The 25,252-nt window shown below is 43.2% G+C and overlaps 1 protein-coding gene across 1 annotated transcript; it reads right to left on the bottom strand.

Annotated features, from left to right (window-relative positions):
* Positions 1-578: 578 nt before the first annotated feature.
* Positions 579-24,809, bottom strand: LOC133378924 (zinc finger protein 850-like). Its single transcript, XM_061613537.1, has 13 exons — positions 24,630-24,809; positions 23,606-23,657; positions 23,011-23,514; positions 22,804-22,908; positions 22,516-22,642; positions 21,826-21,908; positions 20,412-20,538; positions 16,267-17,552; positions 5,501-5,995; positions 4,987-5,122; positions 4,621-4,703; positions 4,236-4,362; positions 579-2,673 (listed from the first exon to the last, which is right to left on the bottom strand). Exons 1-13 carry the CDS (start codon positions 24,767-24,769, stop codon positions 1,403-1,405), a joined length of 4,536 nt encoding a protein of 1,511 aa, XP_061469521.1. The 5' UTR covers positions 24,770-24,809; the 3' UTR covers positions 579-1,402.
* Positions 24,810-25,252: the final 443 nt, after the last annotated feature.

The following is a 25,252-nucleotide window of genomic DNA, read 5'->3' as shown; positions in this document are numbered from 1 at the left end:
TTAAGGAGAGCAGACACCTGAAAGAGGATGGACTATGGCTGTGAAATATGAGAAGCGAGAAAGAAAGATGGCCGAAAGAGAGCTCCAGAGGTCAGAAAGAGGGGCCTGTCCCTCCCCATGACTTGGGCAACTTGAAGAAGTTCTGCAAAACATGCTCCTTTTGGAGAAATGTAGCTTTTGTGTGTCTGCAGAAATAGCTAAACTTGGCTGTTACTTGTAAAGTCCTCACCACCTATTCTCCGGGGACATCTTCTCTCAAGCTGTGCCATTCATTGAAAATCAGGAAAAGATAATAATAATAATAATAATAATAAATTATATGTGGTTATTATTAGTTTATCATACATCACCTAAAATGCACCAAAGAACACAAACAGAAGATGCATTTGAAGGTAAGAAACTCTGTGGTAGAAGAAAAACTCAATTCCAAAATGAAATATTTAAACTCTCCTTTTTGCAAGATACAGACTGTACACTGATCTATACACATGGACATTGATCTTGGTTTTCTTGATTGAATATATTCATTACTGCAATATGTATTTTTAAAATTTATGTAAATGTTTAACTCTTTCACAAAAATAAAATATGTATTTATTTATTAAATTTTATACCCCATACTTCCTTCCAAAGGAGCCCAGGGTGACTTTAAAATAAATGAAAATAAAATATTAATCACTTGAGATTTTCAGTGCAGAAACACTTAATTGGAGAATATCCACCTGCCCTCCTTCTCCCTCCACAACTCCATTTCAGGTAAATACAATTTTGATTACATAGAGACGTGAAGTGGAGCACATTTAGTTCTACTTGATAAAACAGGCAGAGGATCGGAATATTTTTCAGGCTGGCAATATCTATGGCAGGGGTCTCCAATCTTTTTAGGTCTTTCATCACATTTGGAATTTAGAGAAAGGGGCATCCACTATAAAATACCTGCTGCAGAGATCATGAAGAGGCTGCTGTGGCAGGGATGGCTGTCTCAAAATTGCAAGATCTAGTAAGTCAGGAATGGCCCATGGATAATTTGCATGAATTTGTTGATGAGAAATGAGGTTGCTCTTCAGAGTGAGGCTTTTTTCACACTCCCAAGAATGTATATCATTGTTCCCATGTGTGAATACTTTGGTGGGAAGTGAGGTCATAGTCAAACTCTTTCCATATGCCAAGCATTTATAGTTTATTGTCATGTGAAGTCATTGATGGGAAGGAAGGTTAGAGTGGTAATTGAAGCTCTTTCTACATTCCATGCATTTGTATGATTTCTAGTTTTCGACTTTGTGGATTCACTGATGAGAAGCGAGGCTTGTGGTAACAGGGAAGCTCTTTGCGGACCTCCATCATTTATATGATTTGTCACATATGTGAATTAATTCTGACCGAAGCTGTTTCTACACACCAGTCATTTATATTCACCAGTGTGAATTCTTTCATGGAAAGTGAGATGAATCTTTCGATTGAAGCTTTTCCCACATTCCACACATTCAAAAGGTTTCTCACCTGTATGAATTCTTTGATGGGAAGTGAGATACATCTTTTGACGGAAGTTCTTTCCACATTCCAAACATTTATATGGTTTCTCCTCTGTGTGAATTGTTTGATGGGATGTTAGTTTTGAACTACTAATGAAGCTCTTTCCACACTCCAAGCATTTATATGGTTTCTCCCCTGTGTGAATTCTTTGATGATATGTAAGTTTTGAACTACTAATGAAGCTCTTTCCACACTCCAAGCATTTATATGGTTTCTCCCCTGTGTGAATTCTTTGATGATAAATGAGATGTATCTTCTGACTGAAGCTCTTTTCACACTCCAAGCATTTATATTGTTTCTCCCCTCTGTGAATTCTTTGATGGCAAGTTAGTTGAGAACTGTAACGGAAGCACTTCCCACATTCTAAGCATTGATATGGTTTCTCCTCTGTGTGAATTCTTTGATGAGAAGTAAGGTAAGAACTCTGATTGAAGCTCTTTCCACAGTCCAAGCATTGAAATGGTTTCTCCCCTGTATGAATTGTTTGGTGAGAAGTAAGTTTTGAACTACTAATGAAGCCCTTTCCACATTCCAAGCATTTATATGGTTTCTCCCCTTTATGAATTCTTTGATGGCAAGTTAGGTGAGAACTTTGACCAAAACGCTTTCCACATTCCAAGCACTGATATGGTTTCTCCCCTGTGTGAATTCTTTCATGATAAGTGAGATGTATCTTCTGTCTGAAGCTCTTTCCACATTCTAAACATTCATATGGTTTTTCCCCCGAGTGAATTTTTTCATGATTAAGGAGAGTTATCTTCTGTCTGAAGCTCTTTGTACATACCAAGCATTGATACGATTTCTCCCCTGTTTGACTTCTCTGACAGGAAGTAAGGGTAGAACTCTGATTCAAGCTCTCACCATACTCCAAACAATCGTTTGATTTATCAGCTGTGAGGATTTTGTAATGAGATTTACCTTCTGACTTAGAATTGAAATTTTTCCTATACGATTCCGTATTTGCTTTTTCTTTGATTGAAATTTCTTGGTCGTTATTGACCTGAGAAGCAGAGGGCTTATTCCACCTCTTCTGATTTGCTTCAGTTTTCCTTCTCTGCTGTTCTCTGTTTTTATGTCTGCCTTTTTCCAGGGGCACTAATTGTACTTCTCCCTTATCCTTGGTTTCCCATTTGTTACTTTCTACATGAAGATAGAAAACTGATTAAAAACTGAGAAAGAAATGGAGCCTCAAATCATTAAACAACTTCAATCAACACTTGTGACAAAGGAAGAACTGAAAAGACTTTGATGGGAGGCAGATCTTACCACACATTTAAGAACTATTGAATTCTGTTAAATGAAAACTTGGGTACTATAGACTGTTGAATTTGGACCATAGGCACCTGTCTTCAACTCCCAGCTGGGAATTGGGCCAATCATTCTCTCTCACAATAGCCTACCTGACAGGGTTGTTGTGCAGGTAAATGAACAGTCATAGGAGCAATGGAATTATTTTTAATATATGTAACACAAAGAAAAGGCTTCAGGTTGTATGAAATACAGTGAAATTCACAGAAAAATAAGTAGCAGCATTGAATTTTTCACGTGGCTATTACTACAACTGACAAGAGTGCTTAAATTCAAAGGATATGGAAGCTGCATACCAGTGCTGGGGATGCCCAAAAGTTGGTTTTGCCACCTCACTTGCAAACACATGCATACGGACACACAGTTGCTCCCCCAAAAGTGATCCACAGAGATCAGCTAATGAGGGGGGGGTATCATTCCCTCTCTGCTCAGCAAAGTATCACTCAGAATTGGGAGGAGGTGCTTTGTAGCAGTAGGGTGCTGGGCTCTGCCCACATTAGTGCTGCAACTACATTTTTTAAACTCCCAGACAACAAAGAATGTGTCTCAAGATGCTGAAAAAAATGTGGATTGTATCATGCAGATTTTATTTTCAAAACAGCCTGTTTTGAAAATAAAAACCACATTTTCCAGCAACTTGAGATATGTTCTGTTTTGGTTTTGGGGCCAACCTTGGATACTCTCTGGTTTTTGCATATATATTTTTAAAAAACTTTTTTCTATTGTCATTAAATTGGTTTGGACATGTGAGGGCACAAATATTTGCTTAGAGGGCCACATCAATCCTCTGAACTGGGGGTTAGCCATCTGATAGAGATGTTGAGATGGTTACAAGCAGGAAACATTCCAGTAGCCATGTATTGAAAGAAAAAGGTGGCGCCCCCTCGTGTCAGAGAGGTTTTACAGGATCTGAATGAATGAAGATCAGGATACAAACGTGATAATAATAAAAACGGAGGAGCCCCCTCATTCAGTGGCAGAGCATGTTATCTGTATGCAGATGATTCCCAACTTCGATCCCCAACTTCTCCAGACAAAGGATCTTGGAAGGAGCCCTTGGACATGGTGGGCACAAGACCTTGGAGAGATGCTGCCAGTCAGAGCAGGCAATACTGGGCTATATGGGCAAGTGGCTACAGCAGGGCTCTTCTGTCATGCTTCTGAGATTCTACGATGGCTCCGGCCTTTATTTGCATTTATTCCAGCTCTTAACATTTGCTGCTGGTGATTGTTAAATTGTTGTTTGGGTTATCTTGTGGTTTTAATGTTTTGTATTGAGGTGTAAGTATCGGTAACCCTCTTGTGAATATTCATTAAATATAAAGGCAGAATATAAATACTTTAAAATAGACAAATGCTAAAATGTATATATAAAATCCACTAGAGACCCTTACCAAGAGAGGCAACGAGCTGATCATTCTCCTCCATGACGTTCCTATGCAGCGCTCTCTGGTCAGGATCCAGCAGGGCCCACTCCTCCTGCGCGAAATACACAGCCACATCCTCAGAGGACACCGGACCCTGAGAAAAGGAAATACCTGCCTTTAACCTGAAGAGTATCTGCCAGCGAAATAGAGAAGGCTGATCAAGGAAAGACAGCTGGGTGGTATCCCACAGAACTTAAGCCTTTTCAAGTGACCTTTTACAGCCTTCCTAGTGGGCTGCTTCAATGGAGGCAAAAGAGAAGGAGAGAGATTTCTTGAGGCTCAGGGCGGTGAGCAGAGGATATCTGGTTAGAGCCTGCTTCCTGGCAGTCTCCCCAATGATCCTTCCCCCTACCTGATCTGGTGCCACAGCAACGGGTTCCCCTCCAGCACAAAGAAGAGACAGCTGAGGAGGTCTTGCTGGCATCATTCCATCACCTGTGAAAGACAAAGGTGGTGGGAAGCCATCAACACATGCTTGGCTCAGAAGTTGCAGCACATGTCCAAGCACCCATTGACATGACAAAATGTCTCATCTGTTGTATATATTTTGGATGTTCAGATGCATTTTATATTTCAGCTGTATTGAAAACAAACTCATTTTTGAACTGTGAAAAAGATGGGAGACAAGCGTCCTTTCCCCACAGATTCAGAAGAACACAAAAAGAATCACATGAATTTTTTTGCATAATCAATAGTGGGAGACGAAGTTAATCCTTACCCAATGAGATGAAACCTCCGTCACCCTCCTGTACATTTCCCCTTTGCGGAAGATTCTCTCCTGTGTCTGATGGAGCATTTTCTGCCTCAAGGAAATCATCATTAGCCATTTCTTCAAACTGATCCTTTACGTGAAACTGCAAAGAATATTCAAGACAGGGAACGGGGGAGGGGGGGAAAGGATTAGTAAAGGCATGAGATAGGCAAAAGGCTTTAGGGGGTTGGGACACCCCTCTTTGAACGATATACAGAGTGAATCGAGCAATTAATAAAACATATTAATATACAATCTCCCTGACATTCGTGGACCCTTGGAACGAGGAAGGAATTGTTTTGCTTCCTGCTTTTCCAGCTTCTTGTCCTCTGCCTGACAGGCCCTTTATCAAAGAGACACTTTACCACGAAGAGGGAACCAGGAAAAGGATTAGAAAAGGAATGATACAGGGAAAGGCCTTTGGGGTTTCAGACAATTTCAGAAAATATTACAAAGTTATCAAGAATTGTGGGATACCCACCTTCACATTCTTGTCTGCTAGAGAATGAAACACTCTCACCTGCCACTCTTCCTGCTTCTTCTCCTCTGCCTGGCTCAGGAGGAAACCTTCGGCCAGGGCCACTGCCTGAGAACTGGTCTCCACTCCACATTCCCTCACCCAGCCTGCCATCTCCGCTGGAAGGACAGCCAGCAACTGCTCCAGGATCACCAAGTCCAGGATCTGAATCTTTGTGTGTTGCTCTGGCTTGAGCCACTGATGGCAGAGATTGTGGAGCCGGCTGCAAACCTCTCGGGGCCCCTTGGCCTCCTCGTAGCAGAACTGCCTGAAACGCTGGTGCTGCACATTTGAGTTCATGTTTTCCTCACCCTGGATCTTCTGCAGGGTTCTTTCCCAGAATTCCCCACTTTCTTCAGTCTTGATGGTATCGGGGGCCCTTCCTCCTTCAGGGCCAGCTGAGGCTTGCTCTTCCATCTTGGATCTGTGCTCCAAAGGAGCCCACTGCTGGTCCTTTGTTCAGTTTTTGTCTCAAGGCAAAGATGGCCCCGACTGGAGGCACTCCCAAGTCCTGCAAAGTAACACATTGTCTCGTTAGAGAATTATTACATTGCCAAGGCTGGAAGAGAGATACTTGAAATTGAGGGGGAGATTCCCGCATGTGAAGGCCACAGGTTGAAGCATTCAGTCTGGTTGGGGGCCAGAAGACGCAGCATCCCTCCCCCAAAGTCTCATCACAGCCACAGAAGCGTGTTTACTTTCAATCTGCGTTTCTTGCCTTTGCTGAAAAGGGCTCCAAAAGATCAGCTCCACCTATAAAGGGTTTCATGCCTGAAAGTGCACACATGCTTCTCCACTGGGTGACTGGTTTGTTTGGTTTTTTTTGGGGGGGAGGCACATATTCTAATCTAAGTAGAGCTGATGAATCATTTCTGCCTATCAAGGTAGCATCTCAGACCTATTTTAAATTCCCCCAAGCATTCACTGAGGATCAAAGGGGCCTCCTGGCTTTGCAGAGAGGAGGAAATATGTGGGTCCCTGGTGTGGGTGTTTTGTGCGTGCGTGCGTGCTTCTACACAGATCAGCTGAACAAGCCACCTCCCTATGGGGTGAAATGTGGAGAGGGTCTCACTTGCTCTTCTCAGCCCCTACACCCTCCCAATCTGTTCTTTTCCCTCCTTTCATTGCCTGGCGCCGGAATCTGCGCATCTCTCCCCACCCCAGAAGTCTCCTATCTCCCTCCTCAGTTTCCCGTCTTGCAGTTCCTCCTGGGCGCCCTCCTCCCCTTGACCCAAATGCAAAAGTGGGCTGGGGAGGCTCACCGCATCCCAGAAGGGGCCACAGATGCGGCTCTTGGGAGAGACAGAAACTGCTTTGCTTCGGGAGTCGGGGAGGAGTATCGGTCAGGAAAGGGACTACGGTGGGAGGTGCGTTTGCTCTGGAGATCATCCCCTCCTCCTCTCCAAATGGCTTTCCTCTCTAGGAATTTATTGTGTTTTAACCCTTAGAAGGCCAAGCTGCAGGATCCTGTCTTTCTCTCACAAGCTGGCGCCAAGGAGGAAACGTGCGTTGCAATACACGGGGGTGGGGTTGACCTTTCCTGGCGGGGGGGGGGCTGACACTTGCCCCCCCTTGACCAAAACAGGAGGAAGGTGGCAGTGACAGAAATCCCATCACCTTCCACGCAACCACCTTCCACGCCTCCCAATGGATTGATGAATATTGGAAGAAAACGTTGCTGCATCCTGGGCCTTCCACTGAGGACCGATCCCTGGAGCTCTTAAGGACTAAGGAGCTGCAGCACTGTGGGAGTACGTGCGTGTGGGAACACAACTCCAATGCGAAAGGTGTATGGAGGTAGATCCGCTCCCTCCTTGTAAATAACAACATCCAGTGGCGCCCCTAGAAAATTGTAGACGCCCCTGAATTAATGATCTTTCGGCGACCCCTTTAGATGGTCAAGTGTATTACTTCAGTTGCGAAGAGCACCATTAGCATCCCGTGCTTTACAGCTGCTTCTATTAAATTTCCTTTGGGGGGGGGTTGGGGAGACCTCAGCTCCGTTGATGTTGCTGAAGAAGGCCGCAGGTTGCCCCGTTCCTCTCTTAGGACAAAGTAAGGAAACCTGAGAAAACGAAAAATGCTCTAGCGCCCTTCCGATGGTTCGGGCTACAGAGCCAGCATGGCCCAGGAGCAGAAGCGATTAGAGCTGTAGTCAGCAAAATCTGGAGGACGCCAGATTCAGGAAGACCGTTTTGAGGAAATGTGTGTATGCCATTGGGAAAGTGGGGGGTTAAGGCGTGCCCTGTATTAGTTTTGTTGTTATGTGCCTTCAAGTCGATCACGACTTATGGCGATCCTATGAATCAGCGACCTCCAATTGCATCTGTCCTGAACCGCCCTGTTCAGATCTTGTAAGATCAGGTCTGTGGCTTCCTTTATGGAATCAATCCATCTCTTGTTTGGCCTTCCTCTTTTTCTACTCCCTTCTGTTTTTCCCAGCATTACTATCTTCTCTAATGAATCATGTCTGTTCATTATGTGTCCAACGTATGATAGCCTCAGTTTCATCATTTTATGATATTATTACACTTGTCTGTAATAGACTCGCCTAACAAAGGTCTCCAAGAAACTTACAGTAGATGGGCTGCTGCACACACCATCCATGTAAAAGCACATTATTTTCTCCAAAGAATCCTGGGAACTGTTGTTATTGTTAGTCACTTTTCTTTCTACATCGAAAACTCAAAGCGACTTACATTAAAAACAGGTATGAAATCAAAAAGAAAAACAAAATGCTCAAGTTACATAAACACAAAATCCAACTTCTCCCCATTGGGCTGAAGACAAACAGAAAAGTAAATTCCATAGGGCTGGGTGAATAAAAATTGCTTTTACCTTGCACCTCAAGACAGACAGTGATGATGCCAGGCATGCCTCCCTGGGACAGCATTCCACAAAAGGGGAGCCACCACGGAGAAGGCCCATTCTCTTCTTCCTACCCTCCACGCCTCTCTCGGAGGGGGAACACAAAGAAGGGTCTCAGGCACTGGATGCAGGGTCTGGGTTCATATGCGGAGAGGTGGTCCTTGAGGTATTGGGATCCTGAGCCACATAAGGCTTTATAGGTCAAAGCCTTATAAATTCATACTATGAATTTGGCCCAGAAACTAGTTTATAGGAATACCCCGCATTAACGTACGCAATGGGTCCAGAGCGAGTACGTAAACCGAAAATGTACTTAAAGTGAAGCACTACCTTTTTTCACTTATCGATGCATGTACTGCACTGCAATCATCATATACGGGCATAACTGATGTAAATAACGCATTTATAACTAAAATAAACACAGTAGGCCTTATTTTAAGAAAAAGTTTGTAGTTGGAAACTGATCGGGCAGTGGCATCATGCCATTAAATGTCCATTCTTGTGAAGCGAGCGTACGTAAACAGGGGAATGGTGCTACTATAGATATGTCCATACTCGCGAGTGTCCGTAAAGTGAAGGTCCATATAGCATGGTATTCCTGTATCCCTCATAGTGCTACAATTTCCAGCACTCTTTAAAAACTACAGTTCCCAGGATTCTTGGGGGTGGGAATAATATGCTTTAAATGTACAGTGTGTTCACAGCCATAAACACCACTATCCCATTAACAGATTCATAGAAAACACCTGGAATTCATATAACACACTCTCTCTCCTTTTTGTGAGGGTCCTGCCATTACCAGCACAACTACTTTGGGAGCCATTTCAATCCCCAAATGGAAAAACGTCTGTACGATTATCCTGAATTCCCATCTTCCTGAACATGGCATCCTCTGGATTATTTTGGGCGACAGCTTTCCTGACTGTTGTGTGGGTGGATGGGAATTATAGCCCAAAAGATCTGGAGGGCACCAAATGTGGGAAGGCTGGACTAGCAGGAGAAGGCCGGCCTTGAGGCAGAAAACTGTTCCTGTGACATTCTCATGAGTTTGTAAGACATCATAGCTAGAATTCCCCCGTTCTAGGATTTTGTGGTTTTGCTGAAGCAGGAGAGGAATTTTTACCATTCTCAGGACAGCAAGAGAGACCACTGCTGGGAGTTTCGACAGGAAGCCTCTGGATCTGATTTGTTTTTAACCAGGAATAATATTCCTTTCCTGACCTTGGTTGTCAAATGTTGTTCAAGTGTTCTCCGGGGGAAGCGGGGGCCCTTCATGATACCTGATTAACAGGCGGGGTGTAGGGTGGGGACTAATTCTAACTGAAGCACAATTGGTGGGTCACTTCCACCCATCTGCTCAGCCACTGCAGATTTTAAATCACAAACTGCCCATTTACCCCCCTGCATATTAAAGGGGCTCTGAAGAGAGGAGGGAAAAAAGCTTTGCTCCCCTGTGTGAGTGCTGGAGGAGAAGCAAGAAGGATCAGCTGAATAGGCCACCTCTCTGTGGGGTCAAATGGGCAGAGGGTCTCACTTGTTCATCTTGGCTACTACGCCCAGCCAGTCAGTGAAGGACTCCCCTTTTCTCTCCGTTCAGTGGCTTGTGTTGGAATCTGGGCATTTCTCCAGGAGTCTCCTAGCCCCTCCCCTTCCTCATTTTCCTGCCTTGCCGTTCTTCCAATGCACTCTCCCCTGCGGCCCCAGGACTTTCCTCAGTAGTGTAGTGGCAAATTCAGAAGTGCAGGGTCCCTTCAGGATAGTCACACGCAACCCCCTTCTAAGACTACACAACCTTCTAAAATTTTAGAATAATCTGGCCAGGCTTGACTAATGCTTTCTGCTTCTCTGGCACTGGCACCATTTGACTGTCCTTTCTCACTGTCACAGATATTGCTTGAATTACTGAATCCAGGGTCTACACAATTATCTCCTGCTGCTATCAAATTGCTTGATGATGTAGATGAGATGCTGTCATCAGGATTCACTGTCTCTTCTGAAGTTACAGAATTGTCACTCTCCACAGCTTGGCTTTATGAAGTTTGAACTAATAAAGGCTTGCTTGCAGTTGAAACTCACTTGGGCCTGCATAACTCACTCAGAAAGCCCTACAGTAATAAAGGCTCCCCTTCCCTCCTTTCTCTGGGAGCTTTTTTGCTGCTGGGTTAAGATAAAGCCTGTTTTTCCTAAATGAAGGAATTCACAGTCTCTCAGCAGGCCACTCATTTTGCACAGGAATATGTAACCTTTTCAACTTCACCACCTTCTGGAAAGTACGAAGGGATTTTCCTAGCCCCTTCTCCAATCTCTCTGTGTCACCCCCTCCTCCTTCCACACTTACCAAGAATGTTAGAAAAAGACAGAAGTTGTACGCCATTCTGGCAATTTTTCATCATCATCATGCTGTAAGGTAAGGAACTACATTTGATGAGTTTCCCTTCTTGGCTGCCATACTAAGACTCAAGAGTAACTGTAAACCCTCTCCACTCTCTTAGCCACATTCATTTGCATTTCACCTTATTATGCACGACACAGATCTGTACATCATTAAAAGCTGAAACAGAGTCTCATGCTAGGGTTGCCAGGTCAGAAGCATCCCAAACCATGAGATTTCAGGGACGGCCTTAGTTATGTCATGAGGGTGGTACCTGGTGATGTTACAGGGGCAAGCCCTTGTGATGTCATTAAGCATGATACATTAAGCATCAACCACAGTTGCTTGGAGCACACAATTCAAACAAAAACATTTTTCTGATTCGAAATTAAGATAGAAATCTTAGCTAAAAGATGGTGTTCCCAGGTCCACCTGAAGTGATGGAATCATTCCTTCTCACCTGCTTAGGGAGCCTGGGTAGGGAACATTTAATCGTGTCTACTTGCTTCTGGCAAGAATGGTTTAAGTGCTCTCAGGCCAGGCCAGGCACCAAAAGCCGTTGCAAGAAGAAAGGAGCCTAGTGTTGTGGATGTTGGATGGGAGCACTCGGGAGTAAAGATGGATACCCCCGAAGGCTGCAATTCTAAACACACTTACTAAGGGATTAAACCCCACAGAACTCAATAGCACTTACTTCTGAGGAGATATGGTTTGGATTCTGCTGTTGGTAAAGCTTGACTAGGGATCCTGCTGTTGGTAAAGCTTGACTAGGCAACCCCCTGCCTGGAATGCCCTGCCCCTGCCTTTTAACATGGCTGCTCCAAACTTATTTGCAGACTTGACCCTTCACTTCAGAAAAATGTTTGAGAAATGAGTAAGAATTAAGAAGATTCTCTACCCTTTTCTGCCTATCCTGTGGGCTGCTATAAACTCACTTTGACAGCTAACCCAATTCCAGTGATTAACAATTGACAGAGAAAACACACATGGTTTTGTCTACCTTCATAGGCAGTAGCTTAGGAACAACAGCAATTGCTGCCACACTTCTCAGTATGTGAATTCTCTTTTACCCTATTGAGCAAGAAACAAACCATCATGCAACAAACAAGGTGAATCATCAGTGGGTTTAAAGGGGTTGAGCTGAGTGCATGGAATCACTGTTGTTGCTTCTGTGGATGTTGTTATTGTTATATGCCTTCAAATTGATTACGACTTATGGCGACCCTATGAATCAGTGACCTCCAATAGCATGTTATCTGTGGATGTAAGGGAGTGAGTTTAAAGGTCCCAGGCTACGGTCTGAAGGCACATGAGGCCAGCACCCTGCTGAAGATAAGCAGGGTCAGGTCTGGTCAGTGTCTAGATGGGAGACTGCCTGGGAACCATATGCAAGCTGCCTTGGGTTTCTATCATGAAAAGGCGGGGTATAAATGTAATAAATATATAAAGGTAAATTAAATGCAAACAGAAAAAGATAAACAAAAGACAGTGATGATTTCCTAAATGCAATTCCATACCAACCACAACAAGATTCCTATGAGTAAGGCAGAAAACTCCGCATCCCACAACCAGTCAGGATTCCTAACCAAAACCTAAAACTAAAAAAATCCTGACAGCCAGTCAGCCAAGGTCACAAAAATGCCCATGCAACACAATCTGACCCGGGGGCTGCAGTTAGTGAAGAATGCTGTGGCACGATTGCTGACATGAGTGAGACCCTATCAGCACATTATACCTCTGCTCTGAAATCTGCACTGATTACTGATTTGCTACCAGACCAAATTCAAGGTGAACTTTCCATGTTCTGGGGGTCACATAGTACTTGTTCTGCTCTTGTAAGAAATTTTGAACTCCCTGCCTATTGACATTAGGCATTGTATTCTTTTTGGCACCTGCTAAAAACATTTTTGTTTAGGCAAGCTTACCTAGGCATGTAGAAGCTACTATGTTTTTTATCTGTTTTTAACTCATTGTTGGTTTTATTATTTTGAATATTTTTAAATACCTGTCTTTAACAATAATTTCATTGTTTTAATTCCTTCTGTAAACCACTTCGAGGTTTTTTACAATAAAGCGGGACATACTGTAAATGTTGTAAATAAAATACATACATTTTGGAGTCACTGTGGCCCTTGCGTCTCTTTCCACTTTTAGGAACAAAGGAATCTGCCTTATACCGACTCAGGCATTTGATACCATCTAGCTCAGTACTGATGACATGGAGTAGCATCGGCTCTCCTGGATTCCCGGCAATAGCCTTTTCCAGAGATTGAATTTAGGACCTTTGCATGCAAAGCATATGCCCTACCACTGAGCTACAGCCCTTCCCGTTTAAAAAAGTATCTTTTAAAATTGTTCTTTTCAATTCACTAATGAATGCACAGCATACCTAGGGCAGATCTGCAACATTCATTTAAAGCACATTCAACATATATTTGAAGCACATGAATCCCACCACAAAATCATTGGAACTGTAGTTTGTTAAGGATAGTGGAAACTATAACTGTGAGAGGGAAGCTACACTTCTCAGAATTCTTTGGGGGAAGACATGCACTTTAAATGCAAGTTGGATGTGCTTTAAATGTATTGTGTGGATCTACTTCATAAACTTTGCCTGCATGTAAAGCATATTATTATTTTTTAAATGGAATGAGGTATAAACTTTACTGGGTGACCATGGGCTACTCACCATCTCTCAGCCTAATCTGCCCCCCAGGGTGAAAACAACAGAGGGGAACCAAGAAGAGCATACTTAAAATGTAGAGGAAATGATGTACAACCATAGTGTGAAATCAGATACTTATCAGGACATAGTATGAAGAAATATTTATATAAGCATGACTGTCAAAGATGTTTATTATTTACACAACCTGTAATAATATTTATAGTGCAATCCTATGCATGTTTACTCAGAAGCAAGTCCTAATGTATTTAATGGAGCTTACTCAAACAGGAAAGCATGCACAGAACTGCAAGTGATAAGGAATTTCACTCACTCAACAAAATTCATAATCATGCCACTTTAAGTTGCTTTGCAACTGTTTTATACTTGTTTTTATGGTTATTGGATTTTAAAGGGATTTATTTCTTGTTGTGAGCTGCCTTGGTTTCCAATTGGCAATCCTACCTCACAGGGATATTGGAAAGACTCCATATACACACACACTGGAGATGTAAAATACATACACCTGATATAATAGTTTATTGTCAAAAACAGTTGGTTATTGCAGAACATTAAAAAAATCAGTATTAGTTTCCTACAAAATAAAAGCAGTGACACCTAAGTAAGCCCTGCCTAATTGCTTTTAAAAATAGGACTGGAGGGGGAGAGAAAGTTTAAAACACAAACCCAATCCTTTGCTATGTTCACTCAAAAGTCCCATTAATTTACAGCACAATCCTAACCATGTCTAATCAAAAGTAAGTCCTAATGCATTCAATGGGGATTACTCCAGGTTTGTGGGATTAGCACTGCAGTTTTCTTCCCAGAAAAGTGAGTACAGGATTAAAGCTTCATACTGGGAAGGTTTTCAAAATACTGCCTTCTTCAACAGCCCAGGAAAATTTAAACTTGTTTGACTCCTCATAATTAGAAAAGTGTAACACATTGTAATGGCATTTAGATCTCCAGCACAGAGAGACTTTTGCTACTTCTGAAAGCTATAAATTTACTCAGTTTGTAAGTTTTTCAGACAAGCAGGAAAAAACAAACATTTTCTGGATTAGCAATGGGTTCTAGCTATTGCTTGGAGATCGACAAATCCCTTGTCAATCACAACCCTGACTTCACTTATTAGCTACAAACCTGAAAGGTTGGGGTGAGAGCAGCCAGCTACAAGCTCATTTAACAGAAGTTGCAGGGGGTGCAGCTGACATTTTGGAGCCAGACCCTCTAGAAACTTTTAAAAAAATTAAATGAAAGCTGAAAGTCTGGAGATTGGGGTGACTCACTTGGCAAGGACCCCAAAAATCCAGAGTCTCTAGGCAGAAACCAGAGATCTTGCAACCCTATCTCAGTCTCACTCCCCTATCCCTGAACATATTTGCTCTCTCTTTTCCTTCCCCCGCCCCCACTCCAGGCTTTGGGCTGGAACAAAACCACACATCTTCCCCTCCCCCTTTTTTTGCTGTTGGGTTGACAATGAGATTCTTGTAAACAAACAGGAGGATGTGCAGACATGTGAGAAAGACCCCTCTTCAGCCCGAATTCTCCCCCCACACCTTTTCTCACCCCCCATCATCCTGATTGTGTCCACCCTCTTCCTGTGCAAACTCCATCTCCCACTTGCTCTCCATCATACTTTTCAGTGCGCGCCTTCTCCCACAAAGCATCCATAGCAGCCAATCAGCATGAAAGGGGAGTGACTCACCTCCGTTCACTCTGATTGGCTCCTATCAGCAGGAAAGCACAAGGAAGCAACAGGTGTGCTATTCAGGATCTTGGGGGAACTTAGACCTCTTATTTTTTGGGAAGCTGAGTCCCTATGTCTCCAGTGTCCTATGAGCTAATCAGCATGAAAGGAGTGTGTGAGCCACTGAGAAGAATCTTCTAGCATGCTTCCTTGTCCTTTCCTGCTGACTGGAGCTATTTAAATAATAATAATTGTAAACACAAAATGGTAGATAGCACTCTGGTGTGATTTAAATATGGACAATTAGGATTGTTTGTCAAATAAGAGAGAGCAAGAGACAAAACAGATTCTGAGAAAACTTACTCCAAATGCATGTGGGCATAAAATATATGCATTTATTTACTTACTTACTCAAAGCATGTTTACCCTGCTCTAGCTGAGAAAAGTCTCACCTAGTGGTTTACAAATATCAGTAATAAGACAGTCCCTGCCCTCAGGTTTACAATCTAAAAGACATGACACAAAAAGTAAATGGATTGAGAGGGAAGAAAAAAACATTCAGACACCAGTTCTTAGTTGCAGAGTTCTTAGAACAACCAACTGGAAAGGAAACAGTCCAAGGAGAGGAGGACTAAAAAGGTGAGCCCATGTAGACGTTTTGCAGTCCCTTCTCTCCTACTCTAGCCTGACGGAATGGCTGTTGCACCTGAAAACTCCTTAGAAGCCATTTTGGCATGTAAGTCATATATAAATTCAATAATACTAATATGATGCCTTCTTCCCCATGTGAATTGTTTGATGAGAAGTATCTTCCAAATGAACATAGGAAGCTGCCTCATACTGAGTCAGACCATTGGTCCATCAAGCTCAGTAGTGTCTCTACTGACTGACAGCAGCTCTCCAAGTTTCAGACAGGGTCTCTCCCAGCCCTACCTGGAGCCTGAGACCTTCTGAATGCAAAGCTGATGATCTGCCACTAAGCTACAGTGAAGCTCTTTCCATACTCCAATCATTATATGGTTTTCCCCATGTTTATTTTTTGAAAGAAATTAGGCTTGAATTCACATGGATTCTTTCCACGCTCCCAGAATTCATATGCTTTTCCACTGTGTGAATTCTTTGATGACAAGTATGAGTTATATTTCATCTGAAGTTATTTCCACACTCCAGGTATTTAAATGGTTTTGCCCTTGCATGAATTCTTCCATGACTATGGAGGTTTGCCTTTGCATTGAAGCATCTTCCACACTGCATTGGTATGGATTCTCCTGTGTATGAATCCTTTGATGAGAAGTGAGGTCTCTTCTCAGACAGAAGCCTTTTCCACACACCAAGCACTGATATGGTTTTTCCCCTGTGTGAATTCCTTTATGATAAGTGAGATTTACCTTTTGTGTGAAGCTCTTTCCACATTCCAAGCATTGATGTGGTTTTTCCCCAGTGTGAATTCTTTGATGAGAAGTGAGATTTGTCTTTTGTGTGAAACACTTTCCACATTCCATGCATTTATAAGGTTTCTCTCCAGTGTGAATTCTTTGATGGCGAATTAGGTCTTTGTTCAGATAGAAAACCTTTCCACATTCTGTGCACTTATAAAGTTTCTTCCCTGTGTGAATTCCTTGATGAGAAGTGAGACTTGTCTTTTGCATGAAGCTTTTTCCACATTCCAGGCATTTATATGGTTTCTCACCTGTGTGAGTTCTTTGGTGATGAGTGAGGTCACACCTCCGAATGAAGCTCTTTCCACACTGCAAGCATTCATATGGTTTCTCCCCTGTGTGAATTCTTTGATGATAAGCAAGAGTTGTATATTGTCTGAAGGTCTTTCCACACTGCAAGCATTGATATGGTTTCTCCCCTGTGTGAATTCTTTGATGACTGGTGAGATGTGTTTTCTTACTGAATCTCTTTCCACACTCCAAGCACTGATATGGTTTCTCCCCTGTGTGAATTCTCTGATGATCAGTGAGCTTTGTCTTTCCACTAAATCTCTTTCCACACTCCAAGCACTGATATGGTTTCTCACCTGTGTGAATTCTTTGGTGTTGAGTGAGATCACACTTCCGAATGAACCTTTTTCCACACTCCAGGCACAGATATGGTTTCTCCCCTGTGTGAATTCTTTGACGATTAGTGAGAGTTCTATTCTGTCTGAAGCTCTTTCCATACTCCAAGGATGTGTGTGGTTTCTCCACTATGTAAATTTCTTGATGGCTTTGATAAAAAGCCAACATTTTCTTCTCACGGGAAGCCTTTTCACACTCCAAGCATTGATACGGCTCCTCCCCTATGTGAATTCTTTGATGAGAAGTGCTGTTCAGATGAAAGCACTTTCCACACTCCAAGCATTGATATGGTTTCTCCCCAGAATGGATTCTTTGATGAGTAGTAAGACCAGAACTATGATGAAAGTTCTTTCCACTTGCTGCAATGTAGATAGGAAACTGATGAGAACCTGAGTTAGAAATGCAGCCTGAAATCATTTTGAGAAACACTGTATATAGGTGTCTATATTCTAATGATAGAAACCTCTGAGATAAGACTGAAGAGACAGAGCTCTTGATTTTAAAGGAGAGCAGATTTAGCAGCCATGACAGAAACATGGTGGAATGGAGAACCAGGGGGAGATGGTTATCGCTGTCAGAAGACATATTAATACAGTTTCTTTGGAACGAAAAAAAGCAATTTAAATATTATTGAATATTTAACAAAACAAAGCCCCATGAAGGAAGGAATTGGTCAAATTTGAAAATATGTTATGCAGCTTTACATCTTAAGTCACTCGCACAATGGCAAGATGTAGAATATAATTCACCAATCTGAACTTTAATGCAAAGTTACATGAAAATATGATTGAAATGTTTACCATGGGCATTTGGAAAAATATTAAATAAAATACATCAATTTATACATTTAGTATTCTTTGTGCATATGGGTTAAATATAAAAAACCCTGCCTAATCAAATCTCACTTTTTCTAAAAAAGAATGATTCTTTTTACATATGTGGAAAATTGTACAACTATGGGGAAAAGCACATAAAATCTGTTGTGTAATGGTAGAATTTTGACATTAACTGAAATGAGAGATGAGATGAATTCTAACCCACCTTTACAGTATCAATATTTCCAAATTAGAAATATTAATATAGGCTTAACACTATTTGACAAGTGTGCATGTCAAAGGAGTAACATATTTTGATATTAATTTTGATTTATCAGATACTGATTTCTAAACAAGATTGTGAAGGTAGTGCATTTAAAACACCGTGGCAAATAATAGTTCAGGTTGAAATTGCAGAAGAGATTTGTAAAGATATATATCTCATTTAACAATATGTCCATCAAAGTATAAAGGACATTATTGTAAGATGCCGTTTATATGCATGTACTGTATTTTTGAATTGAGAAAATGAAATTTTCTCAATACTGTGAAACTGAAAGTTATACAGGACATGATAGACCATGCATGAGGAACTTTTTTCAGGCGGAGGGCCACATTCCCTTCTGAGCAACTTTTCAAGGGGCACATGCCAGTGATGGGCAGGGGCAGAGGCAAAGCTGCATGGGACAATGAATGTAAATGTTACCTATCTGCAGTAGGCGAGTTTCTACACACAATCACATACTCCTCTCTATCATCTATCCAGCAAGATGCATTATCAGAGTTAAAGGGCACATTTCATCCAGGCAAAAACACAGTGTGTGTTTAACAGGGCCAGTGAGGGGTGAGGAAGTTGGCCTGAGGAGAGTTCCAGGGGCCAGACAGAGAGGCCTGGAGGGCCACATTGATAGGTTATTCTATACCAAGAGTGGGATGGGTGTAAAAAGGTCTGGTATGTTAAATATTAACAAAACAAACTCTGTCGGAAAGGCTGGGAAGGTTGTATTGGAGCTGGTGTCACTCTGTACATAGGAGAGCTGGAAGGGTCCTGTAAGGTCAGTGAGTCCAAAGAAGACATACAGTCAAGCAAGCATGAAGTCCCAAAAAAGGGAAGGCTCCAAGAGGAATTTAGCACTCGAGATATATTGTTGCCCCCCTGGACCAGGATGATCTTGAGATGGAGAATAAAATCACGGAGTCATCCAAAGGAGGAAGGGTTGTGCTAACAGGCGAGTTCTATTATCCTCAAACAGGCTGAGTAAAGGTGTGTTCCAGTCTTGACAAAAAGGTACAATTTCTAGGTGCGCTAAATTACTAGTGCCCTAGACAACCATGGACTTCATTTTAAACGCTGCCCAAAACATGGGACTAGGTGTAACAGGATGCTAGACTAGATGGGCCTTTGGTCTGATCCAGCAAACCACGGATGGTTGTGATAAAGGAAGAACTAAAATGCTTAGATGAGATATTTCCATGTATTGATGGACGTGAAGCTGACAGCATGTGGCATGTACAACGCTGGATTAGGTCCACAGAGACCTGGATTCAGCTCAAAGCTAAAACATGAAGATCACTGGATGGTTTGGGGCCAATCACCGTTTCTTAGCTTAGCCTACCACACAAGGTTGTTGTGCAGGTAAATGGAACAACCACATGTCTCCTGTTCTGAAGCGTTTGGAGCAATTGCAGGATACAAATTTAAAAAGGAGACACCCCTGTCATTCAGTGGGACAGCATGCAATTCATACGCAAAATATCCCCAAGTTAATCCCCGGCTTCTCCAGCTCAAGGATCTTGGAAACAGCCCTTGAACATGCCGAGCATAAGACCTTGGAAAGATGCTACCAGTCAGTCAGAGCAAATACTGGGCTAGATGGGCCAATGGTCAAGTTCATGTCCATCAATACATGGGCTGTTGTGTCAGGTCTGTGGGATTCTATTTATTTATTTATTTAATTTAATTTATATACCGCCCTAAGCCCGAAGGCTCTCTGGGCGGTGTACATAAAAGATAAAACAAGCACAGTGTATAAATACAATAAATACAATAAATCAAGAACCAATAACAAACAAACAATAAAATCTACAATCACTCCAATATATATTTGTATTTTTTGTGGTTCTTGGCATTTCCTGGTGCTCATTTTTAAATTGTTGTTTTGATTATACTATGGCATTAATGTTCTCCATCAAGTTCTAAGCACTGTTAGCCAACTTGTGCATTACTGTTAAATGGAAATGCAGGATATACATGTTTTAATCAATAAAAACAGATAAATCCTGCTAGACTGGAAAAGGGGATTTGAGGTATTTAGATACTGGAATTCTGCAAAAAAAAAAAAAAAAAACACCCTGAAATTTATATAGAATTTCTAAATAAATATTATCAATAGATAATCTCACCAAGAGAGGCAATGATCCCACAGTTCTCCTCCACGACTTCTGCATGCAGAGCTCTCTGGTCAGGTGTCAGCAGAGCCCACTCATCTTCTGTGAAATCCACAGCCACATCCTCAAAGGACACTGGACCCTGAAAGAAAAAGGAAACATTTTTCTCTTTCTAAATAACATAAAGATTGATCTGCTACCAAAATCCAGAATGCTAGTCAAGGAAAGGTGACTGGGAATTATATCCTGCATGATTTAAAACAGGGACAGGGGACATTTTTCTGCCTTTGCCTGCCTGAAGTGGGTGGAGTCAGGCAAGAGGAGGTGGAGCAACAGATGTGTCTCTCCCCTTGTACAGTAGGGCCCCACTCATACGGCGGGTTAGATTCCAGCCCCCCGCCGAAAAGCAGAACACCGGCAATAAAATGGCACCTCGGACTCGGTTTCTGAGCACGTCATGCTGAAAAGCGCCGGAAAAGCGGAACAAGCACCGTATGAGTGGGGCCCTGCTGTAACTGAAAAATGCCACATTAGTGGAACACCAAGAAGCGGAATGCCGAAAAGCGGGACCCTACTGTACAGAAGACAACATTCCAGCCTTACAAGCATCAATGGTCTCTATAGACTCACACACACATCTCATCCCAGGCTGAGGCTCCCCATGCTTGATTTAAGCCTACTGAAAACCTTCCTCTTTCAACAAGCCTTTTAAGCAGAGACCTTATCCCAGTCTGCGTCTGTGTTGGAATTGCTTTTTAACATGTTTTTAAACCTTTTTTTATATATATAAAAGGCGGAAGCTGAAATGTTTTGTTGATACAATAAAAACCTCTATTTTGTTAATCACAATTACGTTCATATATTTTTAGGTGATTAACAGAATCCTTATAGGGATCCATAGCAAGCTTGAGTGAAGTTCTGTTTGTTGCTTTCAAAACTCTCTCTCTCTCTCTATGTATGTATGTATATATGTGTTAGTGTGTTTTTAACCTTTTTTCTTTTCTTTTAAAGATACTTTGAAAGCTTTAAAAAAATGTTTTTAAAGATGTTTTGTTTTAATGTATTTCAAAGTCTGTTTTTATGATGCTTTAAAGTATCTTTAGTGCTTTTGTTTGCCTCCCTAGGCTCCTGCTGGGAGGAAGGGTGGGATATAAATCAAATAAATAAATAAATAAATAAATAAATAAATAAACCTCATTGAGTGTCATTTGCAGCTGTTCAGTGGAAAGTGTCAGCGGGGCAGGGAATTCACTTTGGGTTTTAGTCCAAACATTTGAACTAAAACCCGGAGCAGATTCTCCACCCCACTGACACTGGACCCACCAGCCACCGCTGCAGCCATTCTGGGAGGTTCCCCCCATAACTTTTCTTTAATAACAGGACACCCCAACTGTCCCCAGCTTGCCTCCCCACTGATCCTTCCCCATACCTGATCCGGTGTCACAGCAGCTGCTTCCCCTCCACCACACAGAAGAGATGGCTGAGCAGGTCTTGCTGGCATAATTTCGTCTCCTGTGAAAGGCAAAGGTGGTAGGAAGCCATCAGCAAGTGCTTGTCTTAAAGGTTAAGCAACACATGTCTAAGTGCATGCTGACACTGTAATATGCCTCATCCCTTGTATATACTTTGGCTGTTCAAATGCATTTTATATTTCAGTACTGCACAATCACCACTCCCCCCGGTTGGGCTCTTGGCAAGAAATAAAAGCGTTGGCTTCCACATGATCAAATGTTGAAAATAAACACAATATTGAACTGTGGAAACAGACCAGAGGGAAGCATATGTTTTTAAACCTTTGTATTAAAAAAACAATGTTTTTAACCTTTAAGATGTCTTGACAGCTTTTTAAAAAAATGTTTTTAAAGATGTTTTGTTTTAATGTATTTTAACGTCTGCTTTTATGATGTTTTAAAGTGTTTTTAGCACTTTTGTTTGCCGCCCTGGGCTCCTGCTGGAAGGAAGGGCGGGATATAAATAAAATAATAAATAAATAAATAAAAATATGTCTCACCCCCCCCACAACGAGTTAGAAGAACGCAAAAGCATTCCATGGATTTCTTCCATAATCAATGGAGGAAGACCCAAGTTCAATTAATCCTTAAGCCCCATTAATCCTTACGCAGCAAGGTGGCACCTCCGGCAGTCTCCTGCACAGTCCACCTTTGCAGTGAACTCTCTCTGGGGTATGATGGAGCCTTCTCGGTATCAAGAAAACCAGTTGCCACTTCTGCAAACAGACCCTTTACCTAAAAGGCAGTGGAGAGAACTATTAGAAACCATACAATAAAAGCAACATTTGTAGGGATTTGAGACATTTTCAGAAAAGGTTTGAAAACTACAGAGAGCTTTAGGACACCCTTCTCTACATCCTGAGCCCTTCTGAAGTGTCTAGATGAAACCCTCTCACCTGCTGCTGTTCCTGCTTCTGTTCCTCTGCCTGACTCAGAAGGAAACCCAGTTCTCCATCTCTGGAGGAAGAAGGGTCAGGCCTTGGGGATTTCGGACATCCCTCCTTGAATGATTTACAAAATGAATCGAGAATTAATCAAAGTTTTCAGCATAACCTCCCTAACATTCTAGGCCGTTTAGAAACACCACAATAAAAAACTCTCACCTGTTGTTCTTCCTGCTTCCTGTCCTCAGCCTGGCTCAGGAGGAAACCTTCGGCCAGGGCCACCGCCTGGGAACTGGTCTGTGCTCCACATTCCCTCACCCAGCTCGCCATCTCCGGGGGAAGGACAGCCAGGAACTGCTCCAGGATCACCAGGTCCAGGATCTGGTTCTTTGTGTGCTTCTCAGGCTTCAGCCACTGATGGCAGAGATGGTGGAGTCGGCTGCAGACCTCTCGGGGGCCCTTGGCCTCCTGGTAGCCGAACTGCCTGAAGCGCTGGCACTGTACTTCTAAACTGAGGGTGTCCTCCTCTCCCAGAATCTTCTGCAGGGTTCTTTCCCAGAATTTCCCACCGCTTCGAGTCTTGATGGTATTGGGGCCTCCTCCTCCTTCAGGGCCAGCTGAGTCTTGCTCTTCCATCTTTGACCTGTACTCCAGGGACACTTCAAACGCCTTCCTCTTTTGTCTCAAGGCAAGGACTGTCTTGACTGGAGGCACTCCCAAGTCCTGCAAAACCAACATATTGTCTTGTTAGAGATTTCTTACGTTGTCAGGGCTGAAAGGTTTTCATTGAGGAAATCTGGATGAGTCCAAGTACCAAGCGGCTCTTCTCCAAAACTGCAAGCGAATGCCAAGATGCAAAAGAGATCCTGGGGGATAGAGAGAGGTTCCTTCATGCAGGTGAAGATGGATTAAAGCCTTCAGTCTAGTTGAGAATCAGAAGATGGTCTGTCCCTTGCAACGCCTCCCCCTCCATGCACACTCTCCCTCTCTTACAGCCTTCCCCCCTCGCCCAAAGTCTCCAGCCACATCTACACAAGGTTGTTTACTTCCAGTCAGTGTCTCTTGCTTTTGATGAAAAGGGCTCCAGTTTTCAGTTGTACTGTGTGTGTTCACCATTGAAAGATCCCCTCCCACATACCAGAGGTTTCCTGTCTGGGACACAGGCACGTCCCCACTGGTAGGGTTGGTAATAACAGCTCCTGATTAAAGGGGGCACAACATTCTAACTGAAGCAGAAGCAATGAATCACTGCCAGCAGTCAACTCAGCACTGCAGACCTACCTTAAATTTCCCCACCGCAGGCATATCAAAAAGGGACCTTCTGGCTCCCTGATGTCGACGTTTAATTTATACCCGGCCCTTTAAAATAAACCTCAAAAATAAAAGCTGTCTTTTTGAAAACCCTTAAAAGCAAAACATCTTTAAAAAAAACACAATCCCAACGCTGATGCCAGCTGGGATAAGATCTCTACTTAAAAGGCTTGTTGAAGGATTAAAGTCTCCAGTAGGCGCCAGAGAGACAACAGAGATGGCGCCAGTCTAAAATTTCAAAGGAAGGGAATTCCATAACACCAGCGAGGGATTCCAGACGGATCGACTTGCACAGGCCGCCTCCCCAGAGGGCAAAATCCGTCCAGGGTCTCGCTTCGTCTTCTCGGCCCCTCCCCCCTCCCAATTTGGGCTGCCTTTGCTCTTCATTCAGCGGCTGGCGATGGAATCTGGGCCTCTCCCCCAACCGCGCCCGCCCAGAGGTCTGCTAACCCCCTCCTCCCTTCCCAGCCTTTTAGTCCCCCCCCCCGCATGCACTCTCCTCCCTGCGACGCCGGGACTCCCCTTACCCCAAACGGGCAAAGCGGCCGGCCGGGTGCACCTTACCGCAGCCCCGAAGGGGCCACTGGTTCAGCCCTTGGGAAAACCAGACGCCGCTTCCCTCCCAGTGCGGAGCCAGGCAGGAAAGGAATGGGGGGAAAGAATGCATTAGCTCGGGAGGACCCCGCCTCCTCAATCCCCCAATTCCCTTCCTCTCTAGGAATCTGTGCCAGTTTGTTTTAACTCTTCGAAGGCCACAGAGCCGGCTCACTTCTCTCTGCGTCTTTCCAAGCGGGAGCCTCTTCCCGTAGATGAAAAGGGAAGGAAGCTCCCAGCGAAGGCTCGGGTCCCTTTTGGTGTTTTTTCATGGCAACACGAGGGTAGGGGGAAGGAAGGCATCAATGTAAAGAAATGGAGCAAGGGGGACAAAGAGGTTTGGGGGCAGAGCTGTGTCCCCTCACCTGGCGCATGATGCTCCATGACCTGCAGGCTGCAGCACTTCAGTGAGGCCCGGAATCGAGCCCCGCCTGCCCCTTTTTCTTTCCCTGCCTGGGGTAGTGGTTAGAGTGTTGAACTACGATCCGGGAGACCAGGGTTCGAATCCCCACCCAGCCATGAAGCTCCCTGGGTGACCTTGGGCCAGTCACTGCCT

This window comes from Rhineura floridana, chromosome 3, assembly GCF_030035675.1.
Source record: "Rhineura floridana isolate rRhiFlo1 chromosome 3, rRhiFlo1.hap2, whole genome shotgun sequence".
NCBI lineage: Eukaryota > Metazoa > Chordata > Lepidosauria > Squamata > Rhineuridae > Rhineura > Rhineura floridana.
The sequence above is the reverse complement of the archived record's forward strand: the minus strand, read 5'-3'. Positions and strand labels throughout refer to the sequence as shown.

Excerpts from the sequence above, each read along its gene's own strand:
- LOC133378924 (XM_061613537.1), bottom strand. The coding sequence starts at position 24,769 with ATGCATTCTTTCCCCCCATTCCTTTCCTGCCTGGCTCCGCACTGGGAG. Across the intron at positions 23,515-23,605 it reads TTTTGGAGAAGAGCCGCTTG|GACTTGGGAGTGCCTCCAGT; the intron begins GTACTTGGACTC and ends TTGGTTTTGCAG. Across the intron at positions 21,909-22,515 it reads CGGAGGTGCCACCTTGCTGC|GAGACGAAATTATGCCAGCA; the intron begins GTAAGGATTAAT and ends TGCCTTTCACAG.